We start from the raw sequence: 25,693 nt of genomic DNA on the forward strand, positions 1-25,693 counted from the left end.
TCTCGCCCGAAGACAGCTGGGATAGGCTCCAGCACCCTCCGCGACCCTTGTGAGGATAAGCGGTAGAAAATGAATGAATGAATGTTAAGGGTGTAGAAAGATTAAGGAACTGAGGAACAAGTCATGGGTCTTCCGGCTTAGCAATAATCCAAAACTATACATGCCAAAGCAATGAAGTTTTCCTTTTCACTCATACTTTTGTTTGAGTTTGTAGAATCCCATGGTTTCACGCAATCAGTGAAGTTCTTTGTCTTTTTGTGGTTTCAGTGTTTTGTTGATATCCTGACCATAAAAATGATGGAGTCTTTATGTCCTTGTAAGTGGGTAACATTAAAAAAATCACCAGGGTAACATAGAGTATAATAATTTCCCCCACTATATCATGAAGACCTGGCGAGGTGATCACATTAGTCATTCTATGACTTCACTGCACGCTTGCTTAACTGTTACGTCTCTCATGCGACTGCAATTTTGTGGAATCTCTGTGAAAGAGGCTTTGGATTTGATTCAGTTTACAGCTTTCATTCAAGTTTCCTCCTCTCCGGCTGAAGGCACCCCGCCATCAACATTCTGTCTTTAACCAGCTAAACACCCTCTGGTCTGTCTTGCCTGAGGTATGTGAACAGTAACAATTGCTGGCAGTCCAGCAGAGATACTGTGGGTGGTTTACTGGGATTTACAGCTCCATGCACTGGAGGGGAATTTTGTTTTTGATTGAAATTGCACAGCAGAGCATGATAAAGGTAGAACGAGGGTTTAAAATGTTTCATCACTATGCTCTTTGGCACAAGGGCCTTTAGTGAGCTGGCAAAGTGGTTGTGATGTGATGTCCCTGTCCTCGGCTCACACCTTTTTTTTTTAGCTTGACACCAAACATATGAGTGAGCCAGTGTAGAAACCAAATAAGTAAACAATGGCTTCTCCAAAATAGCCAATAATGCAAGTGACAAGGATGGTCTGTTTTCGATTATACCACAGCTTCTTGTTTGGTTCCTTCACTAACATTACCTGTCTGGATGATGATGTTTGAGGTGGGCTCAGAGGTTTGTGGCATTTCCAGAGTATTTTACATTCAAATTGCACAGCTTGCCTCCTTTTCAAAGCCAAAGTGCTCCCACACATTAGATTTTAAGCACTGGGGTGCTGTACTGTTTACTGCTGCCATTGTCTCTCTTGGCACCAGTAACTCAGTAGAAATGCTCTGTAGCGACAGGAGCGGCGAGCTGACCTAATCACTCTTCCAGGTGGAACACCAGGGATTTGAATGGGACTTTATATACTGTATTGATACTTGTGGCTGAAAGATTGATGCTTTCTTTGGAAACAAAATAGAAATATATATTGCAAGATCAATAAAAATCGACCATCCCTATTGAGCAATTACATTACAGTAATTACATGATACAGCCATGTCTGTGCATGTTTTTGTAATGCAGGTTACATTAATTATTAGATCCTTAATAGAGTTTAGATTTTTAGATTTGAAATGCAACGTAGCACTGAATTGTTTCTCTATTTTCCCGGTCAGTCCTCATGTGCATTGTGTGTGTATCCCCAAGGGGGGGGGGGATTTGGCTACATGATTTCTCTAAACACACATGAAAAGGAAAGCAGTCTGGATATGTTAAAATTCATTATCATCTTGTCAGATCCTTTTAAACTGACAAGTCCCTCGGTGCACTCTGATCAAATGAGCTCAGAGGAGTCTGAGAATACTCATCAATCATGCTTCAGGCTTTGTATTCACGTGTCAACTCAGGATGTTTGCACTTGGTTTGGCAGGAAAATAAAATCATAGCCATAATTTAATACTGTCCTCATATCACACTTAACAAGCTTCAGTGTTTATATGTGTTTATAGTGTGTATATATATATATATATATATATATATATATATATATATATATATATATATATATATATATATGGCTATGATTTTTTTTCAGTGTTTATATGTGTTTATAGTGTGTGTATATATATATATATATATATATATATATATATATATATATATATATGTATCATCCATCCATCCGCTTTCTTATGCTTATCTGGGTCCGGGTCGTTCCACGTTCCACATGGGAACGTGCTTGGGATTTTTATTTCCTGGCAAGTTAACAAAAAGCTGTATCCACGTTGTGCCAGTTTGTAAATAGTTGCTTCCAGACAGGAAGGGATAACTGAGTGAAAATGATGTAATACACAAGGCACACATACATGTGGTGCTGTATACGCACACATGAACGGAACCACGTGAAACACAAAACCATTGAAGAAGAAAGAACGCATGCACATACATCCGCTGTCTTCCGCTTTCCAAGGCTCGTTGAGACTTATGACAAAGTGTTCGAATTTCATCTGTGTCGTTTGGGAGTAGAAAAACAAAAAAAACTTGAGCGGACTGCTAGTCCATACAAAAACAGTGAGCTAGCATTTTTTATTTTTCCCTTTCTGGTAGTCGTTTTCAAAAAATACAAACAGTTTTGAAAAATTGTTAGGAAACTGTCCCTTGGTTTCTGGATTGTTTGTTTTTTTAGTAATTCAGTACTACCTTACCTATTTAGTTGTTTGGGAATTCACCTCATTTAAGTTACTGATGTATAATAAGGGGTCTGACAGCTGTTTAATAACATTTTCAGAATTTCCAATGCCGTTGATGCATTAGGAGACATAAGTTGGCTGAACGCCTCTTGCAGTGGCAGTGCTGTGAAAAAAACAGCATGTTACCTGCATGTTTGTTCAGAAATGAATCCAAAACAAAAGCTTTGAAAACAACACTGCATTGCAGTGGGGCTTTTTTTGTGTCCTGATCCAGCGCCCCAAATAATACTGTTGAATTGGAAATAAACAGTAATTGCTGAAGTTGGTTTGACTTCATTAATTTTTAATTACGAGTGTACTGAATATTGAGATCTCAAAGGAGTCACTAAGTCACCAAGAAAACCATTAGTAACACACTTTACTGTAATGGACTGACGTATTGTATAGCTGCATGATATCTGCTCAAGATGACAGATGTACATAGTGGTCTGAAGTTTTTCAATAAACACCTGACTGGCTCAGACAAGGCTTGGGAGAATTTAATGAGCTGAGCCTTTTGCAGGGCACTGCCCACCCGAATTATTGTCTTCTAGCAACTGTCGGAATAAGGATATGAGTCTGAAGTCAAGGTTAACAGTTTTATATTAAAAAGGAATGGAGAGAATGGTCAGCCCACCAACTGAGATATTGGGATGTCCAAACGCTCTTGATCTTGACCGCCGACACAGCAGCCCTTTTTCTTATAGGACTGCAATGGAGGCGGTTCCACTGCTCAGGAAACGTCCAACTGTTGGTTAGTGTATTTTTTGGACATAGGGTTGAGTGTCCCCGCAAGAAGATGGGGAGAATGACTCATAATAAATATATGTGTGTGTGTGTGTGTGTGTTTGTGTGTGAAATTAATTTAAAAACAACACTGTGCTTTTGTTCCAAGAGAAAAGTCTTCGTGTGTGTTGCAGATAAGTCCTGTTTGCATCTGTACGCCTACAACAGTGTAGAAAATGCTGCATCTCTAAGAGCAATTTAGTCAGATGACATCAAAATTGAGCTTTTTGGCATAAGCTTCACTTGATGAGTTTTGAGGCAGAAAAATGCTGAATGTAAGCCCAACAACATCATCCCTACTGTCAAACATGTAGGTGGAAACATTCTAGCTTGGGGCTGTTTCTCCAATATCCCTCCTCGGATGTATGCAAAGGTTGCAATCAACTATAAGCACGGGTTTCTCTACCAATTACTAAGTCACATATTTCCCCCTCTCTATAGTAAGGTCTTAGTAAGTGACATTGAGGTGCACTACAGTGTAAATTTGCTCTACTTACCATATAAAGAACACACATTTGCTCCTGTAATCTCCTGTCGTTGAGAAGCTGACAGTTAAGGTGGGTTGCGTAAAGTCAAGGTGCTGATTTTCCTCTTAACTGATAGCACAGCATTAAATTTTATTATTAATTAATTATTAATTATTATTAAATTATTAATTTTATTATTATTAATATCCAAAATTAGTGATTTCAGGTCTTAGGTCCAAATATTTCAGTGTTGTGTGCTCCCTGATCTATTACCCAAATGACCTTACAGTCTGACCGGGAAGGTCCCACTCAGACTGGCAATCAATTATATATTTCTCTCATGATGAACAACTCTTCTTTGTGTGTGCTTCATGCATCATTGTGTGTCCTCAGAGGGTGTTTCTCATCATGTATCTATACAATGAAAGCCTACATAGAATGTTCAAAACACTCTGAGAATTACTAGTCTAGACCTATTCTAACCTGTGTGTGTGTGTGCATGTGCATGCGGGCTCTGCTTAATACCGGACCATACTCAAACTGAAGGACTTATGATTTTCTTATGTACATCATAGAGATAAAAATATAACAGCATTCTGACATCCAGAAATTATTTGCATGAGGCTTCCATCTGCTGGGATGGATGAACAAATCTAAAAAATATCTAAAAGTGGCCTCTCTTTTGTTTGAATATTATTTTTGCTAAACTAATTATTTGTTCTACTTCATTGCTCCCCCTATTTTGACAGGCTTCAGAAGAGGCCTCCTTACTGATGTCCAGTCCCAGGATGCTGCTCCCAGCATCAAGTGTGCTATCCCCTGGCACCCCTTTATCTGTACACCACCAGATTCAACTCCTCCAACAGCAGCTTCAGCAACAGCAGCAGCAAACACAAGTTGCTGTGGCACAGGTGGGTTTGTCTGACACACACTGTACACACATACAATGTCTTCAAGGTTTTTCTTCAGAGCCCATCAATACAGAACATATACATTTTTATATCTGGTCAAAAATAATACCACGGCAAATCAGTACACAGCTGTAGTGTATGGATTCTACTCCACTCCAGTGTTTGAAAAAGGTTGGCTTAAGCCAAGTGATGCCCATTTTTATAGCGCAGTCGCTAAGGTGGGGCAGGGGTAAATCAGCATAAAAGTAAAAAAGTCCAGCCCAAAATGTCATTAATCAGAGATGTAAGATTGTGTGTTTTTTTTGCGTGTTTTTTCGCCAAGCCACTCAACTGCTCTCTCAATATCGTATACAGAAGTTGCTGAAACTGTGTACTATTTTCACTTGGCAAACTTAAAATATCACCAAGTTACCAAAAAAAATAGTGCTGTCAAATTAATAAAACTTTCAACCAGATTAATGCGTTTTTAAATAAATCATGATAAATCATCATCCACAGTTAGAGTATATCTGAATTATACTCATTTATATATATATTGGTATGTATTAACAGCTCCAAATGAACTGAATATGTCAGTCAAGCTAAACTATACTGCAAGTCTAAAAATGTATTTGTCTAACACTAATCTCTTTAACACTAGTAGAACATTTGAGTCACACTTTAACTTCAGGATTATGTACCGGAGTGTTCTGAAGTACCTAAGATATTATCAGTCGAGCTTCAGTGTGATGACTTTCCTTAGGTTGAGTATGAAGTGGCATAGAAATTGGATGGATGGCATCACCAATGATTTGTCATTGTTTTGCCATTTGTTATCATCGAAACATGGTCCTTGTCTAAATTCTGAAGGAAATTGATATATTTATCAAAAGACACAAGATAGCTGAGATCGGATACATCAGTATTAAAGTTGTTTTTGTATTATGTTATGTATTATGTTTGTATTATGTTACTTTATCACCCTTCTACTGGTTAGAAATTTAAACCAATTCTCAAACTGTCAGGGATATTTTGTCAGAGCAAAAGATTCCTATTATGTTCATGCCTCCCACATTACACTGCAATGACTCCTGTCGTCTCCTCTCTGTCCACCAATCTCATTTCTTCCCATAAAAGGTTCACCTCTTGAAAGACCAGCTAAGTGCAGAAGCCACGGCTCGCCTGGAGGCCCAGGCTAGAGTTCATCAGCTACTGCTGCAAAACAAAGATCTGCTGCAGCACATCTCACTCCTGGTTAAACAGATCCAGGAACTGGAGACCAAAATTGCTGCACCTAACTCCAGTGAGTATATAGCTTCCTCACACGTTAATACATTGTTTCAATTTCATCTACAGCAGTGGTTCTCAATTGTGTGCTTGCGGGACCCGCCATCACCCCTTGCAGAAATTTTTCTATTCAAATTTCAACAATATAATTAATCAGGATGAGAGGTTAAGGAGAAATTGAAATGCTGAGCTTGAACTCTGAACAAAACATGGCATTCAAAAAGATTTAAATATACAAATTTAGATCTTCTTTTGGGCCTGCATGGTAGACGAGCGCATGTTCGGACATACAACTGGGAGACCCGAGTCCGATTCCACCCTCAGGCATCTCTGTGGAGTTTGCATTTTCCTCCTGTGCGTGGGATTTCTCCGGGTACTCCAGTTTCCTCCCACATTCCCAAAACACACTAGGTTAATTGGCGAGAGTCCAGGGTGTATCCCACCTTTCGCCTGAAGACAGCTGGGATAGGCTCCAGCACGCCTGTGACCCTTGTGAGGATAAGCAGTAGAAAATGAATGAATGAATTAATGAATAAATCTTCTTTTGGTTGATCCCAGTAGATCAACACAACAAGATTAACAACACATAGTTATAACACATAATTGAATCTTGGTAACAGCATTCGGGAGCAGCTTTTTAATCAACATCTCGTAACTGAGAGAGGCTTAGTACCTCTGTTAATCTCTTTTTCACCATGTGGTCACATGACGTCATACCTTTGCGGATAGACAGCTACATGCTCTGTTTTGCCAATACCTTGTCATTTCTATTCTCATTTGTCCTCAATGGCCATGAGACTAGCCAGGGTGCCTTGCAGGTTGTAGGTGTGGGTATGGTTTTGTTTGTGTGTTAGTGTATAAGCGTTATGTTGATTTGCGTGTTGCATTTGTGTTGGTTTTGTTTGCACTGTGATTTGGATAGCCAGTCTGTGTTGACGACATCCTGCCAATTTGTGCTGTCATCAGAGGGTGTTCTAAGAAAGAGCACTTCATTAAGGCAAGCCAAAGACACCTCTGACCATTTCCTGTGTCACTCAAGCTCTCCACAAAATATTAACACGTTTTGTTGTGTTTTTCAAGTACCACGACATAACATTGTTGCTTCAAAAGTATCCATAGATAACAGCCCGCTGCATTAAAAAAATACCCTCTTTTTTTTATTCATTATTTTTGTATGATTTTTTTATGCCCAGGAAAACACTTGTGACCACTGAAAACAGGACCCTCAACAGCTGAGAATTTATTTCACTAACTTTCACACAAGGTTATATCGGTGCATTTCTCATATGGAGCAGGTTCAAGACCACACTCTTCACACTTTTCAGCAATTCAACTGAACCCCACTTGAAAAGGCACTTTGTTGACAGCGGCAAAGAAAAAGTCCAATTCTCAAAGACAGAAATGTTGACTAGAAGAGAGACTCAATGTGTGCATGTGGTGGTGGGGGGGGGGGGGGGGGGGGGCTTCAACAATGCACACACAATGGCTTGAGAGCAGTAGCAGTAGTAATACTGTCATGTTTGTCACAAGCGTACTTGTCATTTTGTGAGGTATTTTACAGTACGTAACCTCTGTATTTAGATTCATGTTTGTGTCATATATTCTGTACACGGTCAATCTTAAATATAAAGCGAATAGACATACACTGTGTTCACATTGTTAGGATTTTAGGATGATAAACAAAACATGTTTGTATTTTTCCAATTCATGGAAGGCATTGTGTCTTAGGGCAATTTGGATTACTGATATCAATCTCAGACAACTGTCATAACCAGTTTGCCAAGTGAGCCCAATTAAAAGAAAACTACTTTAAAAAGGATGTTCCACTTTATTAAGCATGCCACAGATTTCAAGTAGTACTGGAAAGAGAAAGGATCTCTCTCCTGACAGAAAAGTGTCAAATATTGCAATGCCTTGGGCAAGGCATGAAAACATTCAATAATTCACAAGAAAACATTCATTCGCTGAAGAAATTCGTGGCTGATTCAGATGACAGCTGCAATTGTGCTGATAAAGGCATAATGACAACGGTTTCTGCCAGACAGATATATCGAATCAGGAGAGCATTTGCTAAAAAGCAGCAAACAGGTAATTTAAGTTGCTCGTGCCTCTAAAGTCTGATGAACCTCAAGGTGTAGGATCCTCCAGAGGCTTGCAGTTATGCACAAAAATATTTGGCCAACCCTAAAAGGAGAGGAACTCATGGTTTGGGCTCCTATTTCCCCCTGACCTCAACCCAATTGAGAACCTATGGAGCATCGTCAAGCGAAAAAATCTATGAGGGTGGGCGACAGATCACAATAAAACAGCAGCTGTGGGAGACTATTCCAACATCTTGCAAAGAAATTCAAGCGGAAATTCTCCAAAATGAAAGGGATCTGGAGGGATCTTATGTTAACTTTTAACTTGGCCTGTTAAAATGTTAGTGATTGAAATAAGTTTGCTTTCAATAAATATGACCTCCTTATGCTGCAAATTCAACAAATGATCATTTCTTAACAACCATTGGCATGCTTTCAAACTCTACTCTGCATAATAATAATGAAATATAAAAATAAAAATAAAGTTTTTATTTTTGAAAAAAAATACTGTTTTCATTGGGAGGTTTGTTCAATAATATACAAAATTTACTCTAAAGGCTGTTGACTTGAAAAGTATGATGACTGTCATATAATTCGCATAATAATTTGGAACACGGTGTGCACTGTTTGGTCTGCTGCCAAGGTCAGGATATTCAGTTCAGCTATCAAAATAAACGTACTTGGGGAAAAAAACAGCAACCAACCAAAACAAGCTCCAGAGAAAACATTTCAATTAAATTCCTGCTGAGAAATAGCTATATCCCATGAAGATAAATGGGGCAGAGAAAACACAAATTAGACAATGACAGTGACAAAGAAAAACAGATTGCCATAATGTGCTGAATCATGGCACTCCACCACCTCAGGTCGTCACCTCCATGAGCAGCAACCACTGCAAATATCCAGACAAACATACAGTATATGCATAAAATATCACATTTCAGGGCAACCTCATAATCATGCTGGGGCTACCTCAGTTGTTTATGGTCTCAATCAGAAAAGGACAGTGCTAGTCCAGTAGATCTACATTACGGATACACAGACAGCATTATGAGAAGATGAGAAGATTATGTGAAGATGCTATACTGTATTTGAAGGGGTGGGTGAATAAATCCAATATAGAAAGTATTGATACCAAAGGTAGTATCAGTATCGGATCAATACCAGCGTGATAAATCAATATTTTTCAGTGGTTGACTTTATATGAATTCAACTTGTATCCACTTGTGTCTCAACAGCAGAGAATTGTAACCCTGTTCACATCTTTGTCTTTTGCTTGCCAGTGGGATCCCTGGACAGTTTGTTGGAGATCACTTTCCGGTCCACTGTGCCCCCTGTAATCTGTGACCCGACAACCCCTAAACCAGAGGTGTCTGCCCTGAACTTACCACAGCTGTGCTCCACTGACGGGACCAGTAACGCCTTTGCTTCCTCCAATGGGACTCTGGGAAGCCCACTAGGTAGGGACCGTCTTCTCAAGCTGGAATGTTTTCGTTTTCTTCCAGGACCCCCTGGACCTCCATCACTTCGACTCCCCTCACCTCCTCCTCCTCTCAAAACCAACAGGCCGGAGGTGCCTGAGAGCACAGCAAAGTTGTCAGGCTGTGACGCTGATTCTCTGGGGCGCCGAGTCTTTGCTCGGTTGCGAGAGTCAGGCATTGTGTCGGAGTATGAGTCGAACTCAGATGACAGTGACGACAGAGAGGGTGAGGATGAAGGGGAGGAAGAGGTGGACTTCTTTGGTTGGGGGACAGATGCAGAGAGCCAGAGGCTGCTAAATGTTCTTAACCAACAGGGAACTCCTGACTGTCTGGGAGATGAAATAGCAGTGTAACACTCCAAGCTACTGATTTCAGAGTTGTCATTCCAACTACTAATGTCTCTATGTTTATATGCCCTCGGTTACCAGTCCAATTCGTTGATCTTATATCTTATGTAAGATATCAAGTTTGCCCTGCCTGTGTCTGTGTCTTGCTTATTTAGAGGTTAGATTGTCTGTTTGGGATCTTACTAAAGGTGTGCCCTGCCCAAAACCACGATGTAATTGAGTCACATATCAGCATAAGGTCACAATCGTCTTCCAGATTTATTAGATTAGTTTTTACAAATGCCAAGAAAATAATAATGTGTTAACAATTCATGACACTAACTGATTGGTCCCCCATTATGCACAATTTAATTTTTAATGATGACGTAACATTCATATGTCTACCTTTTTATGATCAACAAACGTGAAAAGAATTGATGCTCCTCCTCTGCTTGTTTGCTCCACTTTTGAGAGAAGAGTCTACACATAGACTTCTGAAGTTGTGAAAAACATCCTTCCTTTTCACCTCTGACCCAACTCTTTCTCCCTTGAGGCTTACTGAAAATACCTTTAAACATTCAAAGGTCCATCATCAGTGCAAGAGTTCGGCCACACACTGAATACAGTATAGTTGGATATCTGCAACTTCTTTAAATTGGTGTACAGGCAGTCTGTGTTTCACCATCTTTCATGCCTATGGCGCACTCTTATAGATTATTAATACTGTACACAAAGAAAAAGAAAACTAGTTACGTGCGCTGCGGCAAAGTAATACGAAGTTGCATGTCACTTTTAACTGTCTATTTTAACTCTAACCTCCATTATGTTTTCCAAACATAAGCCAGACTCTTCTGATAGTAGTGTGTTAAAGAAAAGTGAAGTAAAATTAGACATTGTAAAATACTCACAAAAGAAGAAAAATCTGACCAACATTGACTGCATGCTGAACCTTAACTTAACTGGGGGCCGTTGGAGGTCTGGTTGAGACTGGGCCGCATTAAGTATTTGGTCTGGAATCAACCAACCAGTCATGAACTAGTCAAAAAAACAGCTTAGCTAAGGTGGGCAATAAGTTATTAAAAAAGTAAACTACTCTATATAATATTGTGGCACTCTTAGGTCTCTCAAGTTCTGCTTGCTAAAAGGAAGTTTCTCTTTATTTGGGCAAGCTGTAGCCAAAAGGGAACGTGCAATGAGCTTATCAATGTGTCGTAAACAGCAGGAGGTCATTATGCAACAGTTTGAGTTTTACGGGAAGTGGGGGACGAGGGGAATACTACTACTATTACTACTAGAGGATAATAAACAACAAATACGTGAACACTAAAGGTGTATGTTGAACTATTTACAAAAAGGTGCCACAGAGCATGCTGGAAGTACTTTCCGACTTCCCAGCATGCTTTGCGGCACTTGTATTGTAAAAAGATGCTAAATAATGATGTTTCGAGTTCCAAGTAGATATGATTGTTCCAAGCAGTTATGGGAATAATATGCACCATAGGTTAGACCGAAGGTCACCCGTGACAAATAACTCTGAAGCTAATGGAAAAATGCTGTTAAGGCAAACACGAAGTGCATGTATTGATTAGAACTATGGAAAAACAAAAACACAAATCCCATGGTTTAACAAACATTCTATCAAACGAGAAATTAGTAAAAGTGTTGGCTGGTACATTTACACAAACATAAATAATGCATTAGAATGATTCTCAAATTGTTTTTTTTTTTTGTTGTTTTTAATAACCTGGATTTTTTCTTATATATATATATATATAATTATATATATATCGTCCGACAGAATGAGCAGTAATTCGGGACGTTTTTCCGACATTCATGTTTTATACCAAAAAGTTGATTTGTAGTCAATTGTATGTTCTTTTACTGGTTACACTCCTCATCATTAAACTGACATTCTTTGAACCTTCCCTTTGGGTTCTTGGATTAACTCTCCTCCCACTTGTTGAACCACATGTGAACAACTGTGCTGTTAAATTAAACGCCTCATGGGTGGCTTTTTGACTTAGACTGGCATTAGACAAAAACATATGGAACTTTTGAAGCAGCGGGGACCTCAGCTGAGACACACCCAAGGATTTCTTCCGAATGTTGACATCTGGGTGTAGTGCCAGACAGCACTGATGTTACCAAAATGCAGAGCGAGACTGGGTTTGATATGTAATTCAAAACATATGGACCTCCAGATGCAAATAGCTCAACAAGTAAATTAATCTTTGGTGGCAGTGCAGCTGAGGGCCTATCTGCGTGTCGGTCATGACACATAACGACAGAGCGACTAAATGGCGAACCTCAGAAGTGCATAACTTCAGCGACAGTCTCTGGCGAGTCAAACAACAAGGGCCTGGCGTTAGAGGTCCAAAGAAAAATGTATTAGGTTTCCTATATAACGTGATTTTTTTCTGATTAAGTAGTCTTATTTGACCTAGTTTTGTTTGTGCATCTTGTGAAGTAGTTGTCTCTCTGAACTTCAGAAGTTGTTTTTGTTGAGGTTTTGTGATACACTCCTCGCTCCTAATACACTATTTTGTGGTAAACAGATTTACTTGCTGGAATGTAATATGGGACAAACATGCAAGAGGAGAGTGTGGTAACATTACTGCAATAGTGCAGCCAGCCTACTTACTTACTTATGCCTATCATTCTTTTTAAAACATAGGCCACCAACAAAATTCCTTCAACCAGGCTAGCTCTCTCTACTTCCCTCCAGGTATAGCCCATCCTTCGGATATCAGCCTCAAGGTCCTGTGGGTTCCAGCTGAGTGCTGGCCTTGTCTTGTTTTGTTTGGATGATTTTTGGAGGGTGTGTCCTTGCGCGAACACCAGCGTCTCTGTAGTATTCCCTGTTCCGTGAGCTGCTGACTTGTCCTTTCCTACTGTATAACTCCTGGTCACAGATCACATCTCTACTATGGATTCTTAGTGTTCTTCAGAAACAAATGTTTATAAATATATATATATTATATATATATTCTTTTAATGAAGGTTATGGTGGTTCTCGAGGTTTCAGCCCCATTCAGAAAGAAGAACAGGTTTAATTGTTATGTTCAAGATTCTTATCTTTGATCTGAGAGATATGGATTGACAATTTTTATTCTGAAATGTGCCACAGTTCCTTCTGATTTGTGTACAGTAGGTGTTCCACAGAAGATGACTATGTGATGGTCACAGCCACTTTTCACAGCAATTGACAGCCGGTGGCACTCGCTAATACGACGTCCCTTTGATACAAGTAGAGGATGTGATATACTGTAGTTGCATTGCAGTCTCTTAAGACTTTTGACCTCTTAATTATAAGCAGCCTTCATTCTGGGACAGTGTTTTTCCTCCTTTGTTTCTCTTGCAAGTAACACAAGCTCTGGAAATGCCAAGGGACATAAATGCAGTCTTTTACCGAAGACCTTGGTTTTGTGAACCCTACTTTTCGTCTATGTTGTATTTGACGAAAAAAGACAGAGTCTAAGTTCATTTCAGTTGCTTGTTTTGGCTTGGGAAACACAGGAGGTAAAAACAGTCTACGTGCTGAAAAGGTGGATTAAGAAACACTTCCTTGTGTGCACAGCTGAGAACAGAAGGCAGAATGTTGGCTAATTAGATAAATAAACTTCCCATCCAATGCTGAGTATTAGACTGATGCATACTGCAGCAATGTACTCATTAAGAGGAAAGTAGATTCCAGTAGATTGTCTGCTGATAGGAACACATTCTACAAGCTTCCTGACAAGGGATTCAAACTTTGGATGAGGTGCCCTAAAAAACTTGTTTTTTTTTTGTAGTGTTCAATCATCACCACATCATAAAAAAACATGTAAAACCATAACTATACAATTTTACATTCATAAAAATAGTGGTAAATAAAACCTTTCACTCACCGAAATACATATGTTGTGATGATTGGACACCACATGGTTTCCAGATATCAATACACAGATAGGAGACCCAAGTTCGATTCCACCCTCGGCCATCTCTGTATGGAGTCTGCATGTTCTCCCCGTGCATGTGTGGGTTTTCACCGGGTACTCCGGTTTCCTCCCACATTCCAAAAACATGCTAGGTTAATTGGTGACTCCAAATTGTCCATAGGTATGAATGTGAGTGTGGATGGTTGTTTGTCTATATGTGCCCTGTGATTGGCTGGTCAGTCTGAAGACAGCTGGGATAGGCTCCAGCATGCAGGCGACCCTCGTGAGGACAAGCGGTAGACAATTAATTAATGAATAATTTTATTATTAGAATTGGATTTAGTTAGATTTTTTTTGCGAAACTGTTCAGTCCTTCAACACAACTGGCAAGTGAGTCACTCAAATTGAATACCTGTTATAAATCTGTCTGTCTTTCATCAAAGCCTCTTTACTTTGATACCAAGATCATCCATGTAGACCTTGTAGAAGCAAAGAAAAAACATTTTTGTTCCTTAGCTTTTTCCTAGCAAGCTCAAGGGTTACCGTTATTTATTTTATTTTTTTACTTTGCCTATCATCCACTATCCTTATTGGTGACTCCAAATTGCCCATAGGTTCAGGGCTCACTTCCAAATGCGCAAACCTCATTATCTGAAACTTTGGCATCATTTAACACGAAAATACAACATTCTAATTTCATTTATAGGTCAGAAAAGTGGAAAAGGTATAGTAGGTCCCCTTTAAAATGCACCGGAAAGAGAATAACATATATGTCATATAAGGATTGTGGATGATGGGTAAAATTCCCAAAAAAGTGCAGTACTCCTTTTCAGTGTGAACGCTGTCTGAGTGACAGTACCAACTCTTGACCATGCTTTTGCATTGACATACCAGAGAGGTGTGCCATAATAAAAAAAAAACTTAATTGAGTCATCAGTCAACATTACAGCCTATTTACTCAGCAGATGGCGGCAAATATATGACTAATAAACCATAAAATGCTGTGTGACGGTCTCGTCAAAAGTAATCACACTTCATTTCAACTCTGGATTAGTAGGAGTACCTAACCCTATTTCTGGAAAGGTCTTGGGGCAAGAGGCGGGGTACAACCTGGACTGGTTGCCAGTCAATCATAGGCTACATTTAAACAAAATTCACTCACATTATTGGAAATGGTGTTAGCATGTCTACTTCAGTGGAGACGCAGGTAGATTATTTTTATTTCAGCTCTACCTTTCTACATGTTCTCCCTGTGCTTGTACCATATGGGTTTGGATATGTGGATATATGGTTAATTCCACTCGTGAAATGGGACATGACTCCCATTAGAAGAAAAAAAACCCCTAATGATTCAACAGCAACTCTTCTAGCTTATATCCCTTCCAAGTTAAATTGTTAAATCATGCACTTACTGCTGATAATAAAACACTGTGAAATGAGGTAATTATTTCATAGAAGCTGCACTCCATAAGAAGAAGCCAGACCTATTTGTGCTTAAAGGAAAATGATGAGTGATATACCACAGATCAAGTGCAACAAGTACACAAAGAACACATTTCTGATGGTTTTTCAAAAGTACTGCTAATTAATGAGATGTGACAAGATGTGTGATGTTGCAAACATAGTATGTGACATTGGGCGTTCATTTGAAACGTATTCCTCTTTTGAAAATAGCTTGACAGTTTTTTTGTGCTTAATACCACAAAATAAAAGAGCATATACAGTAACACATTGAAAGTAACTGAACCATTTATTGAGTGCCTTTTTAAAAATAGTTTTTCTTATTGTGACAAATACATCCTGTCAGGTTTTCCATGGCAATTTTAAGGCTCAACAACTTATACAGTATCTGTCGCAGCAATATTTATTTTAGCTCGTTTATTAATTCATCCTAGAAATACAGTTGAAGTGTAATATTGGCCACCGTATTACAGCATTAGAATTGGTAAATTGGTTAAATTACAGTCACATAGCCACTCCGAAATGTTTCAGATAGTCACTTTGGGACTTAATAAGTTAAAATCCAGAGGGAACACCACCTCACAGGATTTTTACTGCATTGGCCAGGTTATTCAAGTTTTTGTCCTTGCAGCTAGTGTACATATTCATCCGATGTCAAGTATATTTTTGTTTGTCATTGACGGCGTGTCCCAAAACAATTTGATATGATTTTGTCATCTCACTACACAGCCAATTCTCACTGAAATGAACTCAAATTGTAACAAGATGTCTACAATAAAGTTTTTGAGGAAATAATTGCTGGAGATAATTGCTGAACAGCCGACTTGAAAAAAAAAAAGACAAATAACTTGTTTTGTTGCTGCATTATGTTGCTAAAGTAAATGTAATTACCCAGCCAGCAAGGCATGTTTCATCAAACTAAATCTCAAAGATAATGTAGCAGAAAGTTACCATGAGAGACTGTAGTGTTTAAAGCCATCATTTAGTTTATAGTTGGACAAAAGAATGATTCATTTGAAACTGAGAAAATATGAAAGATGAAAACTACAGTGTTGATATTGTTTCAACCGTTTAAGATTTCTGGGTAGTGTTGGCCGCTGGGTTGTGTTGGGACCAGTGCTCTTACAGGGCCAAAGTCCCATCAGATGTTTTTATCCTAACGGCGGTGAAATGAAATGTGAGTCTCGAAGTCTCAAGGACAGTTTGCAATTTAATTTAAACAGAAGGGAGATACAAGCAATCGCAATGCCAGTGCTGGAGAAAGCGATTGGTTGCCAGCGGAGGTTTATCGAAATTCAATCGAACTCCGACGAGAAATTTTGTTCGACTTCCATTTATGACTTCTGTCATAAATAAAAAGTAGCATACTTGAAAATGAAAAACGTGTGCTTACGCGCAGATAAAAACAACAGGATGTACCTTTTCCAAGTGAAAGGTCCTTTTGAATGTGTTGTGTCTCTTGTAGATAAGCACATTGCAGTGTTTTATCTAAAACAGAGTGGAAAATATTCCATTCCAAACAGTCTGTGTTGCTATGGTAATGGCTCTATATCAGGCAGGGCATTGCCACATTACGTTGTAATGTGGAACAATATCAGCTCCATACCTTTACGTCGTAAATGTTAAAAACAAGAAAACCTTGGCCAAGCATGAAAGCTAACACTTTGAAATAGTAAAAGTATTGTTCTTCTGCCGCTAAAACTTCCCGAACAAGAAAAATGTACTCCGACTAGGGATGAGCCAGACACTCGTTATAAACGAGTATCCGTTACGGATAATGCATTATTGCCGGATACGAGTATGAAACGAAGGCATATGTGCAGTACAGGCATGTCTGACGTTTACCAATGAACGCTTGAATTATTGAGCGAAGGCTTGGGAGAATAGGATGCGGTCAGACGAGACCAAAATTGAGCTATTTGGCATCTGCTTCACTCACGCTGTGTTTGGAGGTAGAGAAATACTAATATGACCCCCATGAATACCATCCACACTGTCATTACTCTTCATTTGGAGTTTTGATATTCTGTGTCTGATCAAATCAACTCTGCTATTGAGGTGTGTAAAAGAAGGGCACTCATGATTGGGCGGAAGCAGATACAGACAGGCATATTTTCCTCTCTCAATCAGACATACATATACACACACACGCCTTTACATTACAGAGACACATTTTATAAACTTCTGATTAAATAAATGCTGAAAAGTGCATCCTCATCCTTCTCCTGGGAAGTAAAACCACTAAAGTAATCGTCTTCAGCTGAACGATTGAACGGCCTCATAATTTCTTCATCACACACTTTGTCAGTCTCTCTTTCTTTTGTTGTCATTCAGGATGTCACTATGGTCACACATTTAGCCCTTTAGCTTGAGCTGTCTTCATCCTGCAGTAGTCCAGCCGTTCGAAACCCATTGGCGAGAGTGGATGGTTGGAAATCTGTGCAATCCAAAGAGAAGCTGTAGTAATTCTACACTTGATCAAACACGTACTGATATGATGTGTCAGATCAAAACACGATCATTGCATAAGACTTCAAAGAAAGATATTAGCGTCCACTTCATTAGTTCTTGAAGCTGCACTCTTAAGCATCATGGGAACTGTAGTTATTTTAGCCATAAATTAGCCGCATCACTGTACAAGCTGCAGGGTTCCAAGAACGTTTCTTCTTTCTGCTATTTTTTTCATGTATTGCAAAATACAATTATTTGATGTGATAAAGTAAAATCATAATTTTCAGGATTTATATACAGTATTTGTAGCACAACAGTGTACAGTGCTAAAAAAATGTGAAAAAAAATTAAGTTTGACCTAGGAAGTAATGTATGCATGAATGTTAAATTCTATTAAGTGTTGTGTTTGCAATCTGATGACTGTTGTAAATGTGCATGTATGCGATAAATTATTTCACCTTTTTCATATTTGTTTCCTTATCTCCTTGACCTTTGCCATACGTAAATGCTGTCTGTACCGGGTTGATTCATCGTGCTTCATCTCATTTCCTGTGGTCCTCTGGCTAATGTGCTTTTGTCGATCTCTGGGGATGCAAGTAAAATGCTTGTGCATGCAGGTCGCCTTCAAGGTTACTTACTCTGCCAGATTTTGAGGCTGCTTCTGATTCCAAATGACGATGTTTTTCCCTCCTTTTATCCGGCCAAGACAATGTATCACTTAGACATGTGTGTCCACTGCCAGACTGCACTCTAAGCCATTAAGGTTCCCTCTCCTGTGGCCCGGTGCATCATGAATCAGAGGCATTCCTATGATTAAACAAAAAATAGTTCAACGTGCTTTACCTCTTGAGAGTTTAAAATGCTCTGAATTCTGATTGCTTTGCCTTGTTTCATTACCTGCTTTCCGAGAAATGTTCCTCTTCATGAGGTAAGGTCTTCCATCTCGGGTGGATTGAAAACCACCTGGGCTTCACCTCACTGTTTTTTACTGTTGTTCATTCCTTATTCATTTTCACTGGTTTCATGAAGTGCATGTATTCTCTCATGAATGTATTGTTTGTAGATTCAAAAATGGATGGCCTAATGGATGTCATTTAGATGTTGTATGTACAGTGGTGTGAAAAAGTGTTTGTACCCTTCTTGATTTCTTTCTCTTTTATCCACATTTGTCACACTTAAATGTTTCAGTTCATTAAAAAAAAAATAGCCAATGACAACACAACTAAAGACACAATGCAGTTTTTAAATGTTTTATTAGTAAGGGACATGTACCTGTGTGAAACACTGCTGTAAGAGACTCATTGCAAGTTATTGCTAATGCTTTATTGCAGTTGTTGATGCTAAGGGTGCAAATATTTACATTTGTTTGATTATCTGAAACATTTAAGTATAGCAAACATGAAAAAAAGAAATCAGAAATGGGGCAAACACTTCATTACACTACTGTATTCAAGTCACGTCACAATGATTCTGATATTTTGCTCTTTAAAGGACTCAACCATCTATTGGATGTTGTCTTCTTGTCTGTGGAGTGTGACAGCTTGAATCTGCATCTTTCAAAATGCTGCTCCAAACAGTCCAGTATATGTACTACAACTTGTTGTGAATGCTTCATGTCGAAATGCCTCAGCATCCGAATATAGTGAAAGGACATCATAGACGCAGTGTTGTTATGCAGTGTTGTTGAGTGAGGATTTGGCCAACCTTTGTATATCTGCTCCATACACTCAGTTCAATTCTCTCTTCCTCTCTGCAGTTGATCAAAGTATGTTTGAGAATTCTGTTGCCCAGCAACAGAGTCCTCAGACCCACAGGCAGGGCCAACCCTCTGCAAGACGATCTCCAGCATCCCATAACACTAACATGGGTGCCTGCTCCTCTGACTCGCCTTCCTCTGGAGGTCAACAGAGGCTGAAAAATGCTTTTAATCTGGGAAAGGCTGTTGGGGCAAAGGTTAGCAGTAAGTTCCAGTTGAAGTAAAAGTGGGGCCTGTTGTCATTTTATCCTTCACTCCGTCATTTTAGGTCAATGACCTGTTGAGAAGGAAGGAGTCCAGTCATGGGGACATCGGGGTCACTGAGGTCAACAAGAATGTTGGTGCTGTGTGGAGTTGCATGGACCAAATCAACCAAGATTCTACAAACAGGTACACACATGCATGGTGATGTGATAATAGAAACAATTACTTTAATCCAGTGATTTTCAAACTTCTGGGTTTTTTCTTACATTCCCGCATTGCAGCACTGGCAGCCGCGCGCTTCTGTGTACAGCAGGAAACAAATGTTTAGGTTTGTTTTTTCTTGGTGGCTTGGAAACTCACCAGGGTGATTTTTCAACAAGTGACCACTGCAGCGATTATTGGTGTTTGTTGGTTCATGTTTTTGTGTTGATTGCCCAAGCAATTAGAGCAGCATACTTGTTCTCTCTCTCTGTGTCAGCCCTGCTCACAATTCTGCATTTCTTATCTCCAACATTGTCCACTCCCTCACATTCAGTCACATATCCTTTGACTCCATTCCTCGGTTGGACCCACCACCGCCATCGGGAAAGAAGCGCCTCCCTCGAGCGTTAAAGACCACCCAGGACATGATGATCTCCTCTGACCCTGTGGTATCCTCTCTGGACACCGCAGACTCATCCTCACCCGACAAGACACCCCTTATCACCAAGGAGGATCCGAGAAGCGAAGATGATGTGCAGAATTGTGATTTGGATGACGCATCAGCAGAGATCAGCACTACTGGTGATCAAGCTGATAAGACATCTGCGGGCAGGGAGACAGAAATGGAAAGCAATGGAAAGGTAGATACAGTGATATGTGGAGATGAACCAAGTGGAGGAGATGCAGAGGAACACCAGCTCCACCTGTCAGTGCCAGACCTCATCAACAAAGATCCTCCTCTGCCGGAGCCGAGAGCCAAGACCTGCGATGTCTGGCAGAAGCCGTCAGGTCTGGACTCCAGACTGGCCTCCACCCCCAGCTTAGGGAAAACTCCCTGTCGCATCAGCCTGGATGAGGAGATCTTGTTGGCCAATGGCAGCCCCTGCAAGAAAGACTTTGAAGTGGGCGTCGACGACACAGAGTCACACCCAGACCTGCTGTCCTTTGAATAATCACTCCAGTTATCTCAGTAAGATTCACACCACTCTTAATTCCCATTCAGAATCTAGTTCAAGTAAAGCTACAGGAAATAGGCCAAATATGATCTTTTAGCTTTTTTAATTTTGCATTTCAAAATAGTTGGAAAAATGAATTGCTAACAATGATACATTGAATTAACACCACTGTGAATCCAGCGTCCTGATTCGTTGTTGATGGTGCTGACTGTGGTGTTTGGCAAAGACTATTTAGTGCCATCTGACTGTGGGGCACTTTGACTCTCACTACATAATTTCAGATATTCGTCGTCTTGTGCATCCGGGCCCCCAATTCCCTTTTTCGCCCTTGTTAGACAATTTGTGTTGCTCTCTGCAGTTAACAGCATAGTAAGAGATTTTATGTTTCCTCTTGCACTGAATAATCGCTCAGTAGATGGACGGTTCCTGAAGACAGCACTTTTTGTGGCTGTTTTGGATTGCTGACAATGTTTTCAGCTGTGCAACACAATTGCCAAATGCTTCTCTAATAATCATTTAGCCGTATAAAAGGATTAGCTTGTATTAGTAGCCATGGATGCAGAGGACTGGCAGTAGGTGATAATACACCTACAGGTGACACCAAACTTGTAGATCATTCTTTCATTAGTGTAGGAACTTAGCACTATACGAGTGAATAGATTTAACATTTACATGTAATACATCAAGGTTTTAGAATCATTTGACACATGGTCAAAGACTTGTTAGTTGTAGTAAATCCTTGCGGAGACAGATTAACTTTGCGTCCATGTTAACCTCACAAAACATTCACGTCAGTGATAACAATCATGATGATTGGATGCCACAAGTTTTAGAAATCAGTACATAATTAACTTGAATCAATATTGTGTTCTATGGTTATATAAACATGTACCTACCAAAAGAAAGATTAGACTCCCATCTTTCATCAGGAAAATTCTTTAGTAATCATAGGTAAGTTTCAGGGAAAAAAAACAGTTCCGGACTAGAAAAGGGAGAAAACTAGCATTTCAAGCATAACCTTCTTTTCATAACTACTTTTGTGACAGCTCAAATATATAAACAACTATACCCCAACATGGAAATAACTATTTACAAATGAACTATTTACAATTTTAACATTTGGAATTAGGCTGCATGGCGGTTGAGTGGTTAGCGTGCAGGGCTCACAGCTAGGAGACCCGAGTTCAATTCCACCCTTTGCCATCTCTGTGTGGAGTTTGCATGTTCTCCCCGTGCGTGGGTTTTCTCCGGGTACTCCGGTTTCCTCCCACATTCCAAAAACATGCTAGGTTAATTGGCAACTCCAAATTGTCCATAGGTATGAATGTGAATGTGAATGGTTGTTTGTCTATATGTACCCTGTGATTGGCTGGCGACCAATCCAGGGTGTGCCCCGCCTCTCGTCTGTCGTCTGAAGACAGCTGGGATAGGCTCCAGCACCCCTGCGACCCTTGAGAGGATAAGCGGTAGAAAATGAATGAATGAATGAATGAACATTTGGAACTGAACTTTGGGTGTGCATGTGCGTATGCGTTAAAATTTCCCGACAATGTGTAACCTCCACGCTCTCTCACTTCCTCTTTCCTGTCACATGTGATTTATCTGTTGACATGATCTCATGATTGACATGAGTTAATAAGGTTTCATTTGCGTGTAGTAATTTGGTCCCATAAGTATAGTCGAGCTTCATGCTTTGCAGCTGGTCTGTGTTAGAAGCAATACAAAAGACGTTCAAGATGCCTCCCGCATTAATTAATGTGCATGGTGGCGGCGGACTTAAATGGCAACTATTTTTATTGGATTTCCCGTACTTGGTCATGATGTCAAATGACCAAATGATCAGTGTAGCAGAAATAGTGGGCATATTCTTAATGATTCGTTATACAGGATGCAATTACAGTTAATATCAGATACATTCAATAAAACCATTATATTCATGACAGCTTTTTGTGTCCTTTTATAGCAAATGGGGAAAGATAGATCAATGACATTTCTACAGAAATGAGATAACAAGAACATAAAGCAACACACCAAAGACAAATGTGTGCCTTAGTATGTTTTGGTTCGGTTATTTTTTACAAGTTGTCTGACTTGTTTTTCAATTCTTTAATGTATTTCTTCGATCTTGTACCGCCACCGAGGCCTGTTCATTGATTGTTTTCAACAGTGTTTTTAATCTCTGGGTGTTATATAAGTTGTCGCTCTGGCTGAAGATGTATACTTACAGCTTAAGTTTCAACAACTTTGTCAACTTTGGATCTATTTTGAAATCCTGACCCACTTTAGGGTTATTTGTTGATTTGCTTCCTCAGCTTGCTGCTGGAATGTGTTTATATCTCTGCATATGTTACAAAATACATTACAAGTACACCATTGTGCTTTTAGGGGTTCAAGCTTGTTACTAAATAGCTGCACTGGAAAATATCCAGTTAGCATGGATTCCAGTCATAGAAGTACATTCGTGTAGATTGTACCTTTTGATTGTGTCATACTTTGCCCCTTTTTCAGTGTAGTAGACATCCATGTATTCCAAAGCCGTGGAAATGACAGTGTTTTCTGTGAGGTGTTGAAATGGCCTCTAAAAGTGACCGCAGTGATCTCCCAAAGTAACAAAAATCCCCACAAGATACCAAGCCAACGGTCGTTATGGTGGTGGCCGGCTCAATGAAAGGAATGCCAAGATGAACTAGAAAAGACACTTTGTTTGACTTTATTCTCCCAGTCTATTTCTGTCTCCTTCTTTGTCTCTTTGTCGTGCGAGCTGCTCGTGTCCCCAAAAGTCCTCTTCAACTTTCAAGCTGTAACTTTACGTGCCCAAAGGACTCAGTCACACATGCTGAGATTACGCAGGGCAGAGAGGAGACAACTTTTGACCTGACGCTTAAAACCTGACACACATGCAAAACTACAAACACAGCTGCTTATATTAATTAAAGTAAAAGCAACACGACGCTAAGTGGCTGCTCCGACTGTTTCTAAAATATTCAAAATAATTTTAACAGTGACATTTATTGAGTGGCTTATGACTATTGTTGCTATTGTGATAAATACATCAGATCAGGCTTTCCATAGCAATTTTAAGGGTAAAAACCTGAAGTGGCATAACCTACACATAACTTGGACTGTAAGTGCTATGGTTAAACATACCGCGCTTGAAGCATATGCTGTGCGCACTCATTTCAGCGGTGGTACCAAGCTGACGGACGAGTGCCAGTATTTTGTCTTCTCTCTGGGATGCCAAGGGCACCAATGAGGGGGTCTGCTGCATTTGCGGTTCAGTAGGCAGCGGATGTGGCTGGAAGGGGCCCAGCAGAGGTGGATAAACCTGCTGTTCATTCAAGTTTTAGTTAATAATGCGAGAAGACTAGAAATAAATGCATTGCGAAATACTAAACATTTTGGTAAAACAAGCACATTGGCTTTTTTTGCTTGAAATAAGCTATGAAAATAAATAGTAGAGTAGCTCTTCGCCATTTTTATTGTATAAAAGTAGCACTCACAAGAAAAAACCTCAGTGACCCCTTTTAAAGCCAGTAGTACATTTAAACATTTACACTGCATGTATGTGATCGGTATTAACACCAGACTATTTCACTCATGGATTATCAGGATATCAGGTTTCGCCGACCGGAACATCCCTACTTAAATGGGTTAAAATGACCTTTTACTTGCACAAAATACGTGTTTAGGAAATAGCTGGCTTTCCTGACATTTTGGAGACACTGTATCTCGGGATATGACATGACATGACAACCACTCCGAAATGTTTCCTTTACGTCACTTAGGCTATGTTATATATATTTTTTGTTTGTTTTTTGTGATCTGTATGTGAACAATACAGTGACGGGCCTCCTTTGTATGTGGATGTGCAACTGCACTCTGAGCGTATAACCAACCTATACTTCATTGAAAGGCGTGTTTTGCTGTGCAAGAGTTGGGGAAACCGAGTTAAGAAGCAGGTACGACTTGAAGGAAAAAAAAAATCAGAGATTGTGAGAAAGTCCCAGCAAGAACCGACCGGTGGGACATTGACATGAGCTGCTGCACTGACAGATTTTTTTAAAAATATTTTTCAGACAAGAAGAGTACCTATCCCAAACTCTTGCACAACAAAACATGCCTTCCAAAGATACGTAGTATATACTGCAGTAGCAAGTGTTGGTGGCAAGGCTTCTTATAGTTTTTTTTTTTTTAAGTCCTTGTTCGTACTGATGATGATGCAACATTGGTGTACATTGTATACAAATAGAAGTATTTTCTACATTATGTGTGAATATAAAAATCCAAATATTTTCTTCTAGTCCAGATAAGAACAGGAAGATACTGCTTTCTCTGTTTCTTTTTAAATGCTGATCTGATTCTGTAATTCCGATTAAATGAAGAAAGCTAAAGCATGAAGGATTTGAACACGGCACATTTACTTAAAAAAAAATGTCCAAAAGTTGTCAATTATGGATAGTTTTTATTTTTCAAATCTATAACTCCTGTAATGACTGTACAGCTTGAAAACATCTGAAATAGATTGAATTAAAATGTCTGTAAGTTTGTGTTTGTATGTTTCGTTCTCCATCCTTAGTCACGCAACTCCTCACCTGCCTCCTTGTGCAAAGGATTGAAGTGAGATATTTTGTTGTGAAAAGACGAAAGCTATCAACTTAGGTGTTCACATGTTCACAGAGGGCAACAAAGAGCTCCCTCACATCGTGTATTTTCAGAAATGAATAAATGAACACAATAATAATAATAATAAACACATGATATGCAGTATTCTGATTAGTGGGTGGCAGTAATAGCACAAAACATTGATGAAACATGTCCCTGCATTACTTAACGCTGCATGAAGTCATA

At 39.5% G+C, this 25,693-nt stretch overlaps 1 protein-coding gene across 2 annotated transcripts in view; it reads left to right on the top strand.

Annotated features, from left to right (window-relative positions):
* Positions 1 to 25,377, top strand: part of LOC131129440 (carboxyl-terminal PDZ ligand of neuronal nitric oxide synthase protein-like) — a 61,676-nt gene extending 36,299 nt beyond the window's left edge. For both annotated transcript variants that reach the window (XM_058073011.1, XM_058073012.1), the window contains exons 8-13: positions 4,584 to 4,745; positions 5,862 to 6,027; positions 9,376 to 9,552; positions 19,485 to 19,681; positions 19,753 to 19,874; positions 20,224 to 25,377. In XM_058073011.1, the coding sequence (XP_057928994.1) occupies positions 4,584 to 4,745; positions 5,862 to 6,027; positions 9,376 to 9,552; positions 19,485 to 19,681; positions 19,753 to 19,874; positions 20,224 to 20,842 (1,443 nt within the window). In that variant the 3' untranslated portion in view covers positions 20,843 to 25,377. The remainder of the gene's footprint in view (positions 1 to 4,583; positions 4,746 to 5,861; positions 6,028 to 9,375; positions 9,553 to 19,484; positions 19,682 to 19,752; positions 19,875 to 20,223) is intronic.
* Positions 25,378 to 25,693: the final 316 nt, after the last annotated feature.

Source organism: Doryrhamphus excisus, chromosome 5 (genome assembly GCF_030265055.1).
Source record: "Doryrhamphus excisus isolate RoL2022-K1 chromosome 5, RoL_Dexc_1.0, whole genome shotgun sequence".
NCBI lineage: Eukaryota > Metazoa > Chordata > Actinopteri > Syngnathiformes > Syngnathidae > Doryrhamphus > Doryrhamphus excisus.